At 40.9% G+C, this 15,795-nt stretch overlaps 1 protein-coding gene across 3 annotated transcripts in view; it reads left to right on the top strand.

The window, feature by feature from the left end:
* Positions 1-15,795, top strand: part of lipf (lipase F, gastric type) — a 48,242-nt gene that overhangs the window by 18,959 nt on the left and 13,488 nt on the right. For all 3 annotated transcript variants that reach the window (XM_043712403.2, XM_043712404.2, XM_087999043.1), the window contains 2 exons: positions 2,183-2,297; positions 13,636-13,834. In XM_043712403.2, coding sequence (XP_043568338.1) covers positions 2,183-2,297; positions 13,636-13,834 — 314 coding nt within the window. The remainder of the gene's footprint in view (positions 1-2,182; positions 2,298-13,635; positions 13,835-15,795) is intronic.

The following is a 15,795-nucleotide window of genomic DNA, read 5'->3' as shown; positions in this document are numbered from 1 at the left end:
GCCACACTTTGATCTCCAGCATCTGCCGTCCTTACATTCTCCTTCTAGCTTCAACATCTCTGTTAGTCTTGCTGCAATGCTCTAGTGAAGCTCTGTGTAAGCTGGAAGGAGAGCATCTCATTTTCTGCTTGGAAATCTTGCAGTCTTTTGGACGAGACATAAAGTTCAATAATTTTAGGGCCTGAGCACCACCTTCCATGTCCTTCCCTAACCCCTATGCACCAGGCCTTGTCATTTACATGGGCTATCATTACCACAGCTAACCCGTTTTCACCCATGAAGAATCTGATTTAGTATCTTTCCTTCCTCTCGAGCTCACCATTATTCATTAGGAGAAAGTGAGGACTGCAGTTGCTGGAATTCAGTGTGGTGCTGGGCAGCATCCGAGGAGCAGAAGAGTCGATCTTTTGAGCATAAGCACCACACTTTTTGACTCACCATTACTCATTCCTTTGTCTGCCCACCTGCTGTTTTCTCTCTCTGGTTCCATCTCCACCTGTCATTTATTCATCTTCATTGTCTCTTCATTCGAATGCAACTAGTTGGATCGTGCTACATTAGAATTGCCCAAGTCTGTCTTACTGGAGTCACACTGGAACGTGACTTTGTCATTGACGTCATAGTAAAGGGAATCCTCATTTAACGTTGCACTGCTTAACATTATTTTTGCTTAACATTGCCTTGCCTTGGAATGCAGCAACCATTCTCGTGTCTTGTTTCTTACCTTCAGGCTCCCGGCTTTGATTTCCTTTTGCTTCTGGTTCTGCCCATGGGTGCTTACTGCCCACTTGAAATGAAACAGAGGCCTAAGCCGTCATCTATGTGCAGACATCAGTCAATGCAGATAATCCTGGGAGTCCGCTCAACTTTTGCCATGAGATGGAGTGTGGTCAAGCTTAGTGTTGTAGAATATTACATTTTTACTTAATTTTAAAATACTTTGTTTGATTTACCAATGTGGGAATTTGTGGCACAGGCATAATGTTTTAAATTTTTTTTGTTAAAGATGCAGAACAGAAGCTAAGTCAAGTTTTAGCATTGATTCCTATGGGAACATCTGAGATTGGCGATAAATTCTTGAGCAAATTTCTGTCCCCTTAGCAGTTGGATTTTGTTATGCGAGTACCCAAGACAATCCTATTTGTGCACACTCATAAGATTCAACTGAATCCTATTAGTGCTGTCACTTGCTGATATCCCCTTGAGCTCTGTTGAACAAATATCATTCATTCAATGTTGGCTCCCTGAGGGCAGGACCATTTTTATCCACCCAGTTGCAGACTTTTTTTTATGACTTTGCTATTTCTTTCAGTAGCTATCTCTTCAACTCAACTCTCCGTTTTCAGTTGCACCTCTGTGGCACCATGTTGCATGCTCTAAGCAGTTAATATCTGCCACACACTGCGCATTAAGGTGTTTACAGCAGAGGTTGAGATCACATGACTACAGCAAGTCAGCCAATACAGAAAGAGTACAATTGCGGTTTTCCAAACAGGGCAGTTGTATGAACTCTTGGAATGCTTTTTGAAATAACTCCACAGAAGCCAAATTAACAGCCCCAATCAGATAACTCCTATTCTGAGGTCCACCTGGCTGACTTTGTTACAATCATGACACTTGTATCGCATAGAAACGTACAAAGATGCTATACAGTACCAGGGGAGATCATGAAGACAGCTCAACCTTGAGGTGACAGTGGCTCCCTCAGGATTTGAGTGCTATTGGGATAAAGTAGGGGCAAAAATAGATTCCCATCAATGGAGATACCCATCACTGACCAAGTCTTGGCATTTGATGTTGAATTAAGTTACAGATCTGTTAGTTCATTTGAGTGGAATCAGCACTTTTAGTATAATGGTTTAACAGTAATACAGATGTCAAGAGAGGTACTTTTCTTTGCATATAGTGGTTCCATTCATTTAGATACAAGCTGCTAGTAGTTTTGAATAAAGTTTTGCTCAAAATCATTGCAAGTCCAATAATTCTAACAATATTTGATCTTTTGGAGCACGAGCCCTCGGGTTTTTCATTGATTCATTACTGATGTATTTCCGTTAATTATTCTGGGTATTACAGCTTTCACAATGTTCTGACCCAGCCAGTGTCTTTTTATTTTCACTTCCATGTTTTTGCTTTCCAATTTTTAAAAGAAGGTGACTAATTGTGCTTTCTGCTTTCTCAGCCTCAGCTTATCTCCTACCATGGTTACCCAAGTGAAGAGTATGATGTGGTGACTGAAGATGGATATATCCTCAGCGTAAACAGAATTCCTCATGGACTGGCAGGAACTAATGAAGGTAACTGCTAGATGGTAATTTGGTGGTTTCAGTAAGAAGTGTTTAAATTCAATACACTGAGGTTACACATTTTTCAGCTCTAATTCATTTTGAACTCTAATTCATTTTGAACTCTAATTCAAAGCTCATTCATTGGATTGTATATCCTGTTTTGATGCTGAAAGCAAGATTTGTACTTTTTTGAGATAATGGTAAAATATTGCTGTGTTATGAACTGCAAGTAACATATCTATCTAAAAGCAATAGTAAACTGCTTATTTCGAGTCTTACATTAAACATACAGAAGGCAAACAGTGCAGGTTTTGTGTACCTATAGATAAATTTATTGCTGACAGTAAAAAGATGTTGGCAGAATATGGAGCAGAACCTTTGGAATGGCTTACAACAACTACTTGGACTGTTCAAGAAAGAGTTTAAAAAAAACGTATCTAATTGCAAGATAGGGGTGTTTAGGGAGGGACTTGGGAGAAGGGTGCTTGGGGATTGAGGAGATCCTCAAAACAGAGGATTTCTGAAGTTGCAGGTGAGACTGTAATGCAACCAAGAAGCAAACTTAAACTCATTATTATTTTGAATGAATCTGATGAACTGGATTTACCCAAAAATTACATGCCAGTGATAATTTGCCATTCCAAACTCATTAGATTAGATTAGATTAGATTTCCCACTGTGTGGAAACAGGCCCTTCGACCCAACAAGTCCACACCAACCCTCCGAAGATTAACCTCCCCAGACCCATTTCCCTCTGACTAATGTACCTAACACCATGGGCAATTTAGCATTGCCAATTCACCTGACCTGCACATCTTTGGGCTGTGGGAGGAAACCAGAGCACCCGGAGGAAACCCACGCAGACACTGGGAGAATATGCAAACTCCACACAGTTGCCCAAGACTAGAATCGAACCCAGGTCCCTGGCGCTGTGAGGCTGCTGCGAATGGGAGTATTAAAAGTTTCACTTGCATGTAAATAGAGGGTTTCATTCTTTAACACATTCATGAGATGCAAGTGTTGGTCACATTTTTAGCATTTATAGCCCATCTCTAGCTGCCCTTCAGGAAGTAGCAATGCAAAATGACAAAAGATAACATTGGAATTACAAAAAAGGAAGTGAGAATAAAGGAAAAATATTAACTTTCTAAATATAGAATATTAATTAATCCCTTGGAAATCAATAAATTGTGGACTGAAAGAAGGAACTTGTTTGCGTTTTATATTGCGTTTCATGGCCAATGGTGAACTCCTTATTAAAATGCTGAGCAATGTCACAACAGATTTACACATAGCAAATCCCTGAAACAGCAATGAGATAAATGACCACTTAACCTGCGTGGTAATATGGATGGAGGAGTAAATGTTGGTTAGTGACTCTGTTCCATTAATAGTGCTATTGGAACTCTGTCTACCTGCATAAGCAGGATAGGCATCACCTCTGCCAGTGTAGCCCCCTCTGCAGAAGCAATGTGGCAACCTGAATTGTGTTCAATGTTTCTGAATTGTGCCTTGTACCCTCAACCTTTTCGTCTAGGGATGGAAGTATTTCCAGCCAGTGAGAACCGATTTGGTTTTACACTTCAGGTTCCTTCACATTCCTCCTGTCCCCACTTCTCCTGCTCCTAATCTAGTTCATTGGCCTTGTTGTGCATGTAATAGGACCAATGGATTTCCTGGTAATTGGTCAATGAAGGACTCTCTATCCAATATATTTTCAGGTTCAACAATAATAAATTGTCAAGTTTTATTACCTTTTTACAAAAAGATTTTAACAATATCTGGAGATTAGTATATTGGGTTGATAGGATATTTTGAAATATGACATAAGGTATGAATCTGAAGCTTTATCTCAAATGATAATTATTAAAATTGTGATGTATAAAAATATTGTGCAATTTGAATGTTAAAAAAAAGCTGAACTACACGTTAAAATTCTTGTATCTATTATTTCCTCAAACCAAACTGCAATTGAGACAAATCATCACAAAGTAAATTACAAAAGAATATATTTATAAGCTTGTGTCTGTGCTAAGTGTTAAATTCCACCCGATTTGTCCCAGTATAACCTTCAATTACCTTTTGCTTGGATTCCTGTCTGGACACCAGACTACGCCTGGGTTTCATCTTTTTTTGTTGTTCTCACACGTTCTTCTGTGATATTACTGGGTGGCAGTCTCCACATGCATATTGCCTCAAATACACAATATGTATTGTGGCGGAGCCAGACGACTTGGGCAGACCAAAACCCCCCTCACTTTTAAAAATGCTAACTTTGAAGAAAATCTTTTGACAATGTCTATTCATTTCTTCTATTTATTTCAATACTAACTTTAAAATCACACAACGCCAGGTTACAGTCCAACATGTTTATTTGGAAGTACCAGCTTTGGAGCACTGCTTCTTCCAGGTAACTAGTGGGGGGCATGATCATTAGACACAGAATTTATAACAAAAGATCAGTATCATGCACTTAACAGCAATCTAAGTTTGTTCAATATATCATTTTAAGACTTTCATCTTTTAGAATGAGTTGCAGGAAAATATGTAAATCCCAGAACTACTTTTACGTCACATTCTCAAAATAACTTAAGGTTTTATATAAAAAAAAAGTGACATCTCAACTCAGGCATTATATTAAAGGCGTGAGGTTAGAGTCTGTCTGTATTCCAATCTTGAGTCAAATTTGTTCTATTTGTGGGCGGCACGGTGGCACAGTGGTTAGCACTGCTGCCTCACAGTGCCAGAGACCCGGGTTCAATTCCCGCCTCAGGCGACTGTGTGGAGTTTGCACGTTCTCCCCGTGTCTGCGTGAGTTTCCTCTGGGTGCTCCGGTTTCCTCCCACAGTCCAAAGATGTGCAGGTCAGGTGAATTGGCCATGCTAAATTGCCCATAGCGTTAGGTAAAGGGGTAAATATAGGGGATTGGGTGGGTTGCGCTTCGGCGGGTCGGTGTGGACTTGTTGGGCCGAAGGGCCTGTTTCCACGCTATAATGTAATGTAATCTAAAAAAATGTAATTTCCAAAGTAGGAATTTATAAAATGTTATATGGATTGACTGCCTGCAGGTTGTGTGCATCATGAGCAAGAGTAGAGTGTATCTGCAAATGCAAATTCACCCCATAGACTTTTGAATGTGTGTGAGGGAGAGAGAGCGAGAGTTTGTGTGAGTGCACATGAGACTGTGTGTGTGTGTGTGTGTGTGTGTGTGTGTGTGTGTGTGTGAGCATGACAGAGTATAAACCTGTGAGAGGCTGTGTGTATGTATAAGAGTGTGTATGCTTGTGTGTGAGTGTGTATAGTGTCGTGGGGTCACCTGTAGTGTGATCAGCAAGACAGCCTTTGTGTGGAGCCGCAGAAAATGGGGGAGATACTAAATGAATATTTTGCATCAGTATTTACTGTGGCAAAGGGTATGGAAGATACAGACTCTAGGGAAATAGATGGTGACATCTTGAAAAATGTCCAGATTACAGACGAGGAAGTGCTGGATGTCTTGAAACGGGTAAACATGGATAAATCCCCAGAACCTGATCAGGTGTACCTGAGAACTCGTGTACCAACTGGAGGTTGGCAAACGTGGTGCCACTGTTTAAGAAGGGTGGTAAAGACACCAGGGAACTATAGGCCAGAGAGCCTGACCTCAGTGGTGGGCAAGTTGTTGGAGGGAATCCTGAGGGACAGGATGTACATGTATTTAGAAAGGCAAGGACTGATTAGGGATAGTCAACATGGCTTTGTGCATGGGAAATCATGTCTCACAAAGTTTATTGAGCTTTTTGAAGAAGTAACAAAGAGGATTGATGAAGGCAGAGCAGTAGATGTGATCTATATGAACTTCAGTAAGGTGTTCGACAAGGTCCCCCATGGGAGACTGATTAGCAAGGTTAGATCTCATGGAATACAGGGGGAGCGAGCCATTTGGACACAGAACTGGATGAAAGGTAGAAAACAGAGGGTAGTGGTGGAGGGTTGTTTTCAGACTGGTGGCCTGTGACCAGTGGAGTGCCACAAAGGATCGGTGCTGGGTCCTTTACTTTTTGTCATTTATATAAATGATTTGGATGTGAGCATAAGAGGTACAGTTAGTAAGTTTGCAGATGACACCAAAATTGGAGACGTAGTGGACAGCAAAGAGGGTTACCTTAGATTACAACAAGATCTGGACCAGATGGGCTAATGGGCTGAGAAGTGGCATATGGAGTTTAATTCGGATAAATGCGAAGTGCTGCACTTTGCGAAAGCAAATCTTAGCAGGACTTATATACTTAATGGTAAGGTCCTAGGGAGTGTTGCTGAACAAAGAGACCTTGGAGTGCAGGTTCATAGCTCCTTGAAAATGGAGTCTCAGGTAGATAGGATCGTGAAGAAGGCGTTTGGTATGCTTTCTTTTATTGGTCAGAGTATTGAGTACAGGAGTTGGGAGGTCATGTTGCGGCTATACAGGACATTGGTTAGGCCACTGTTGGAATATTACATGCAATTCTGGTCTCCTTCCTATCTGAAAGATGTTGTGAAACTTGAAAGGGTTCAGAAAAGATTTACAAGGATGTTGCCAGGGTTGGAGGATTTGAGCTATAGGGAGAGGCTGAACAGCCTGGAGGGTTGGAGGCTGAGGGGTGACCTTATAGAGGTTTACAAAATCATGAGAGGCATGGATAGGATAAATAGGCAAAGTCTTTTCCCTGGGGTGGGGGAGTCCAGAACTAGAGGTTTAGGGTGAGAGGGGAGAGATATAAAAGAGACCTAAGGGGCAACTTCTTCACACAGAGGGTGGTACATTATGGAATGAGCTGCCAGAGGGTGTGGTGGAGGCTGGTACAATTGCAACATTTAAGTGGCATTTGGATGGTTATGAGTAGGAAGGGTTTGGTGGGATATGGGCCGGGTGCTGGTAGGTGGGACTAGATTGGGTTGGGATATCTGGTTGGCATGGACGAGTTGGACTGAAGGGTCTGTTTCCATGCTGTACATCTGACTCTGTGGCATGAACTCAAATCCCAGTTGAGACCATCCTCATGGGTACCTCATGGCTGATAGCCAAGTTTGGTACCCATGAGGATGGCCTCAACTGGGACCTTGGGTTCCTGTCACACTAAGGGTGATCCCACTACACACACTACTCTCTCTCTCTCTCTCTCTCTCTCTCTCTCTCTCTCTCTCTCTCTCTCTCTCTCTCTCTCTCTCTCTCTCTCTCTCTCTCTCTGTGTCTGTCTGACTCTCTTTCTCTCTCTGTGTCTGTCTGACACACGCCCATTCTTACATACTCTCGACCTCACGCCGACTCTCATACACACGCGCTGTCTCGCGACACAATTCCATACAACCCCCACACTCGTCCTCACAGGCTTATACTCCGTCACACTCATGCACACACTGTACCAAGCGTGTGCATACGCAAACACACTCCGGCTCACACGCTCTGTGTGTCGTGTTCCCCCACGTGAACACAATAAGACTATGGTGTGAATTTGTACTTGCTCACACATTCTATTTTTGCTTAAAACTGTAGGCAGTCAATCCATATAACATTTTATAAATTCTTACTTTGGGAATAGAACCAGTTTGACTCAAGATTGGGATGCAGACAGACTTTAACCTCACACCTTTAATGCATTGTTTGACCTGAGATTACACCCTTTGTTGTAAAACCTTAAGTTATCTCAAGAATGTGACTTAAAAGAAGTTTTGGGATATACATATTAATGAGCTGAAACCTGCAACCCAGTCTAAAAGATAAGAGACTTAATAGCAATCTAGATTTGTTCAGAATATCGTTTTAATTGCATGACACTGTGATCTTTTGCTATAAATTCTGTGTGAAGGAGCAGCATTCTGAAAGCTAGTACTTCCAATTAAAGCTGTTGGACTATAACCTGATGTTATGTGAATTTTAACTTTGTCCACCCCAGTCCTGTACTGGCATCTCAATATCCTTCAGTACTGTTCAACGTCCATTTTTCTTTGTGCAGTACCTTAAGGCATCTATATTTTAAAGCATTTTAATGGGTAAATGCATCCCATTCAGTTGTATTAGCTTGCTCAGACAAGATAGCCAGCTTTTAGACTAGAGAAATAGTCTGAGTTTTAAGCATGCTGGGCTGCATTGAGGGTATCACAAGTGGCTCCATTCCTTATTGCTTTCTAGTAATCCCTGTTGTATAGTGTGCATGTGGGTCATTAAGTCAACCACAGGTTCACGCAAAAGAGAAAGCATATAATGTGATGAATGGCAGTGGGAAGCCAGAGGATTGAGAAGCTTGCAAAGACCAACAAATAGCAACAAAAAAAGAAGGGCAAAGATTAAATCTGGGGGTAAGCTAGCCAGTAATTTAAAGGAAGACTGCAAGTGTTTCTTAAGAGATGTAAAGGGCAAAAGTAGACATTAGGCTGCTGGAAAATGACGCTGGAGAGACAATACTGGGAAACATGAAAATGGCTGAGGAACTGAATAATTACTTTGTGTCAGTCTTCACGGTGGAAGACACTAGTAATATCCCAAAAATTCAAGAGTGAGGGAAAAGAGCTGATGAGTATGGTGACCATCATCAAGGAGAAGGTGCTTGAAAAACTGAATGGCCTGAAGGTAGTTAAATCACCTGGGCCAGATAGATGGACTACACCAGAGAGTTCTAAGAGCGATAGCTGAAGAGATAGTGGAGGTGTTCGTGGTGATCGTTCAGGAATTGCTAAGAACTGGAATGGTTCCACAGGACTGGAAAATCGCTAACGTGACACCCCTGTTTAAAATGGGAGTAAGGCAAAAGACAAAAAATTTACAGACTGATTAGACAAACTTGGTTGTGGATAAGATCCTGGAATCTGTTGTGAAGGATGAGATTTCTGAATCTTGGAAGTATATGGTAAAATAGGGCAAAATCAGTATGGTTTCATCAAGTGGAGGTCATGCCTGACAAATTTGCTAGAATTCTTTGAGCAAGTAACGAGCAGGTTAGACCAAGAGAGTCAATGGATGTTATCTACCTGGTCTTCAAGAAGGCATTTAACAAGATGCTGGACAGGAGGCTACCGAGGAAGATAAGGGTCCATGGTGTTAGACGCAAGGTGCTAGCATGGATAGAAGCTTGGCTGTGTGCCAGAAAACAAAGTGGGGAATAAAAGGGTCCTTCTCAGGATGACAGCCGGTGACAAGTGTTCTGCAAGCTCAGTGTTGGGACCACAACATTTCACTATACATTAATGATTTAGATGAAGGAACTGAGGGCATTCTGGCTAAGTTTTCAGATGATACAAAGATAATTAGAGGGACATGTAGTGTTGAGGAGGCAGTGGAAGGATTTGGACAGTTGAGGAGACTGGGCAAAGAAGTGGCAGATGGAGTACAACATGGGAAAGTGAGGTTATGCAATTTGGTAGAAAGAATAAAGGCATGGACTGTTTTCTAAATGGCGAGAAAATTCAGAAGTCTGAAATGTAAAGAGATATGGGAGTTCTAGTCCAGGATTCTCTCAAGGTAAACTTGCAGGTTGAGTCAGTAGTTAGGAAGGCAAATGCAATGATGGCATTTATTTTGAGAGGACTTGAAAATAAAAGCAGAGATGTACTTCTGAGGCTCTATAAGGCTCTGGTCAGACCACATTTGGAATATTGTGTGCAGTTTTGGGCCCCATATCCCAGGAATGATGTACTGGCCTTGGAGCATGGTCCCAAAAATGAAAAGCTCAACATATAAGGAACGTTTAAGACTCTGGGTTTATACTTGGAGTTTAGAAGGATGAGGCGAGATCTAATTGCAACATACAGAATATTGAATGGCCTGGACAGAGTAGATGTTGGGAAGATGTTTCCATTGGTCGGAGAGACTAGGACCCAAGGACACAGCCTAAAAGTAAAGGGAAGAGCTTTTAGAATGCAGATAAGGAGAAACCTCTTCAGTCAGAGAGTAGTGAATCTACAGAATTCATTGCCACAAAAGGCTGTGAAGGCCAAGTCATTGAGGATATTTAAGACTGAGATTGGTTCTTAGGCATCAGGGTTACAGGGAGAAAGAGGGAGAATGGGGTTGAGATACTTATCAGTCACGATTGAGTCTGCTCTCTTACGGTCTTAGGCTTAACTATGATATCTGCCCTTACGTGCTCAAGTGTTATGAGGAGAATAGTTATCCGAGTAAAGCACATCGATGTCACCATTCCTATAAAGATGGAGCATTGCACGAACCCATCTAGCTCAGGAGAACAGAAGGAACAATTGTGGCCACCAAGAACAGACACTGATCCAAATATCTTTCTAGAACAGGGCCTGAAAAAAGGAACTGTTTAAGCTGAGATTGTGCAACTGGTTTAGTTGTCGGTCAAAGCTTGTTCACTTTCTTGAAGTGACTCAGTGGTGGATAGTTCACAGGAGAGTTATGAAATAAAATTTTACAATTAACTATCAGATGATAATGCAGAAATCTAGAAGCTTGCACAACAGACTTTCTTTGAGGATCCTAAATGAGGACAGAGAGCCAGAAATGTCTAAAGAGGGAATTGCAGTGATAATTGGCTGGTCAGTGAAAGACAACTGCTATTGGAGTGATTTAACAACAGGTATCTGAAAAGATTAGAATTGAAGGAGTACAGCTTTGGGGGGCTATAAAGGCAAGGTCGTTGAGTAAATTGGAAAAATCTTAAAATTGTTATCAGTGAATTGGAGGGGAGAGTTTGTACAACTTAAGAGACCCAGCAGAGTTAATGCTGATGGAATTTGCAGGACAGTCTCTAGAGTTTTTGCATTTATCTGGGTGAGCGTGTTATTTTTGGGTTGAAGTCCTGTTTTGTGCAATTGATTATGACCGTATAGGATGATACATTATAGAGTAAGTAACGTAAGCTGGTTGACCAGAGTCAAAGTGTAAAAGACCAGAAGCTCCTGCATGTTCAAAAATATTCCCTAATGAAAGTTAGTGTTTAGTTCAATTCTGAGTAATTTTTATGCTCAGTACTCAGTTCCTTGCATATTATAATCACATGTTTCAGCAATTAACTTCTAAAAGAAATTCTCATCACTGCTGTTTTTTTTGGACCATGAAAATTGTGTGATTGAATTATGAATGCAGAGGGCCCTCAGGTTGGAATGCAGAATCATAGAATCCCTAATGTGCAGAAAAAAGTTGCGAATTCTGCTGGTTCCACAAATCTGATCTGGAGAAAGTGGCCCAGAAGTTGGGATTTTCGCTCCAAGCTGAAGGAGTTTCATGGGAGTCATGCTGGGCAGCTCCAGGATAGGTGTAGGTTCTACCAAAGGCAGAGGTGTGCTGAGCAGAAACGGGCATGTGTGGTAGCCCATTTTTAAAAGGACAACAGAACAAAAATATATGCTTATCAAATCAATTGTTCAACCCTCAGGCTTATGCTAACAGACAGATTGAGATAGCAAGTATTTTGTTTTAAACAATTCAGACTTTTATTTTTAAATTGAGGGCAGGGGTTTTAAGAGCTTCATAATTTGACAGGTCCCCTTGAGTGTCACAGTTCCAAAACATTTGTTGGGGCAGAATGACTAAATCACTCGGCACCCAGAGTCCACTTCCAGCATCAAAGAGTTTATTTGAAATTACACCCCTGGGAATCAGAAGTTTCTTTGATGATCAAATAAATAACATACATTTTTATACATTTGTTTTGAGGCCACCAGTAACAAATACAAACAAACCATATTATCAAATTAATCATTTATCTGTTTGGTCAGTGATGGGCAGCCTTACAGACAACCTTCAGTCTTCCATGATCTCATGATGTTTACCTGGCATCCTTATTTCTATCTGTGGGGCTTTCACAATGCATGCTGTATTTAACCACAGTCCAATACAGTGTTCTACTAACTTCTGCAGCTGTAATTTAAGCCTCCCTTACTGTCTAGGATTGTCTTGTTTCGAGGATTTTTTTTGTAGCGGAATCTCTTTAATACTAATTGTGCTTTTTAAAAAGAAATATACGGTCAAAATCTATAATTAATTCAAATTCTGTGCTTATGATTATCTGGAAATCTTAGCTAGAGTAAATTTGGTTGTGATGGATCTCAAACTTTAAATTAGCTAGGTATGTCATGCACAAGGGTTTCCTTATTCAACTGTCTATATAAATAACTGCAGCTACGTGTCTAACAAGCCCAGTGTGTACTGTCTTAAACTGTTATCTCGGATATTTCTGTCTACAGAGCTACTATTGTTTTAACTTGTCACTTCAAAGCCAACTACACCAAAAAAACTACTACTAAGTCAACTAAAAGCTATTTTCAACAACGTTTTGCTACTTTCAACCGTAAGCAGCCCTAACATGTTTATGCACTTCTTGAATATTCATTACGATGTTTGACAATTCATAAGAAAAGCTTAACTCTCCCAAAGGTGATCCTGGATTATATCCAAAGGCATCATTACCCTCACAGAAGTGAGTATTGCTGACTGTCCAATTAAAACTGAGTTGAAGCCACCTCCAATATGTCTGTTCTGGGTGTTCTGTGTGCACCTTGTTCAGTCCTTGGTCTGGAAAATCACAAGTGGAGGCCTCTGCTGATTTATATGGGCAGCTTCTTCCATGTGTGAAATGCTACCTGCCCCCATAGCTACCCAAACAAAAATGGTAGGTGACCTGTTCGGGAACAGGACTTGTTTGCTATTTTGCAATGGTACAGAGTTGAAAATCATGGTGAAAATCAAGGCCAAAAATATAAATCGAGCAAGTTGGAAAGAATACGTTGCAGTTGTGCCAACCAGCAGTGGTTCATTAAAAATAGTATGATATAGCCAGTGTAATTAATGGAAGTTAGATTGGAAATGTCTTACAGAAGTAAATGGGAACTTAAGCAATAACAACACTTAAAAGGCATCTGGTTTGGTATATGAATAGGAAGGGTTTAGAGGGATATGGGCCAAGTACTGGCAAATGGGACTAGATTAGGTTAAGATATCTGGTCAACATGGAGAAGTTGGACCGAAGGGTCTGTTTCTGTGCTGTACATCTCTGACCTAAATAGGAACAGGAGGTGGCCATCTGGCTCCTTAAGCTTGCTCCACCAATCAATGAGATCATGGCTTTTTTTTTTGTGGACTCAGCTCCATTTACCCACCCACTTGCAATAATCTTTAATTCTTGTACTATTCAAAAATCTGTGTCTTTGCCTTAAAAACTTTCAATAAGGTAGTCAGGCAAAATCGCATGGAATTTAGAAGATTGCACCAATCTGTTAGATCGACTTGATCCAGAGGTCATACAGGTACTTTTATAGATTTGTGTTATTGAATAGGTTATACAGTAATGGGTCTACTCATGCTTGCCTTTTAACTGAATAGCATTTTTATTTTGCCTGCATTCATAGAAAATATTTTTGTCTGTTCCTTTAGGAGTCCGACCAGTTGTCTTTCTGCAACATGGCTTACTGGCAGCAGGAAGCAACTGGGTCACAAACCTGGCGAACAATAGCTTGGGCTTCATTTTAGCAGATGCTGGTTTTGATGTATGGATTGGAAATAGTCGAGGAAATACGTGGTCACGAAAGCACAAAACCATTCCAAGGTACAAGGAGGCATTCTGGGCTTTTAGGTATGAATTCTCTTATTTTACTCAAATTATTTACATTTCGTCTACTTTTTAACAACAACTTAAGATTTCAACCAGCGATAGTCATGAAGCTAAATACGATAAACTTGTATGTATTTAACTCTGGGTTATTTCCCATTTTGAAGTGGAAAAATATGTGGGTGTTTTATTTGAATGATCCTGTCAGATATTTAAAAACTAACTAAATGAATTGACAAATGCTGCTATCTCCTCAAAACAACATAGTTTTAGTTAGTATTTTATAAAAGGAAGGCTGGTGTTGTATTATGTAATATTCTTGCAGCCAATTAATGACCTCTTTCAGAGTGCAAACAATGGAGTAATGGTGACAAGTATGGTAGCCAGTTTGTTGAGTGATAAAATAACTCTGTCAAAGAAAAATACAGCACAGGAACAGGCCCTTTTGGCCCACCAAGCCTGCGCTGTGACATTTTGCCTTTCTGTGCTAAAACTGTCATTGTTTATGGAACCATATCACTCTGTTCCCTTCTTATTCATGTATTCATCCAGGTGCTTCGAGAATGCTGCTTTTGTGTCTGCTTCTACCACCACCTCTGCTAACGTACTCCAAGCACTCAACACCCTTTGAAAAACCTGCCTCGCACATCTCTTTTGACCAGCCCCCCATCCCCGTCTCGTGCCTTGAACCTGTGTCCCCTAGTAATTAACCCCTCCACCCTGGGAAAAAGCTTCATACTTTCCACTCTATCCATACCATTCACAATTTTATAAACTTCTATTAGGTTGCCCTTCAACTTCCTGAGTTCCAATGAAAACAAACCCAGTCTGTCCACCCTTCATGATTAAAACTGCCCCATACCAGGCAACATCCTGGTAAACCTTTTCTATACCCTCTTCAAAGCATCCAATTCCTTATAGTGTGGGGACCAGAACTGTAGTGTGGCCTAACTAAAGTTCTATAAAGCTGCAGCATCACTTGTCCATTGTTATACTTAATGCCCCTTCCAATGAAGTCAAGCATGTCATAAGCCTTTTTTACTATCTTATCTACCTGTGCTGCCAACTTCAGTGATCTGTAGACCTGCACATCCAAATCCCTTTGCATATCAATCCTCCATCTCGAATGGCTGATCTGATTGTAACCTCAAATTCGCATTCCTGCCTACACTTGATTACCTTTCAAGAATGCTTCACAAGAATGGATAAATTTGCATTCTGATGATTCTTTACCAACTTAGTTAATGTACTTAATGTATCGTACTGTGGCCTCCTTGTGTCCTTTTCACAATTTATTTGTGTACCTGTCTTTACTTCATCAGCAAATCTCGCAACCATTCCTTCTGTCCCTTTGTCTGAATCATTTATATAATTTGTAAACTGTTGAGATCCCAGTGGCACAATGTTCATTATATTCTGCCAACCTGACAAAAAATCCAATTTATGCAGATTCTTTGCTTCCTATTAGGTAATCAATCTTCTATCCATGCCACTATGTAGCTGGCTTCTCAATTAACTTTTCATAATAATGCTTGTTTTTTTGTTCATGGGATGTGGGCATCGCTGGCTAAGCCAACATACATTGCCCAATCCTGACTGCTGTGCAAATATAGCTTTAGGGTGCAGGACCTGGAGTGTAGGGAGGTTAGGAACATGGCATCAATTTCAAAGGAGGGTGCCTGTAAACAGGAAAGTGGTTTGAAGTGTGTATACTTCAATGCAAGAAGTATACGAAATAAGGTAGGTGAACTTGCAGCGTGGGTTGGTACCTGGGACTTCGATGTTGTGGCTATTACGGAGACATGGGTAGAACAGGGACAGGATTGGCTGTTGCAGGTTCCAGGGTTTAAATGTTTTAGTAGGGTCAGAGGTGGGGGTAAAAAAGGGGGAGGAGTGGCATTGCTTGTCAAAGATAGTATTACAGCTGTGGAAAGGACGATGGATGAAGACTCGCCATCTGAGGTAGTTTGGGCTGAAGTTAGGAA

Source organism: Chiloscyllium plagiosum, unplaced genomic scaffold (genome assembly GCF_037043375.1).
Source record: "Chiloscyllium plagiosum isolate Xiang-an unplaced genomic scaffold, Cpla_swu_hap1 HiC_scaffold_22, whole genome shotgun sequence".
In the NCBI taxonomy this organism is placed as follows: domain Eukaryota; kingdom Metazoa; phylum Chordata; class Chondrichthyes; order Orectolobiformes; family Hemiscylliidae; genus Chiloscyllium; species Chiloscyllium plagiosum.
The sequence above is the reverse complement of the archived record's forward strand: the minus strand, read 5'-3'. Positions and strand labels throughout refer to the sequence as shown.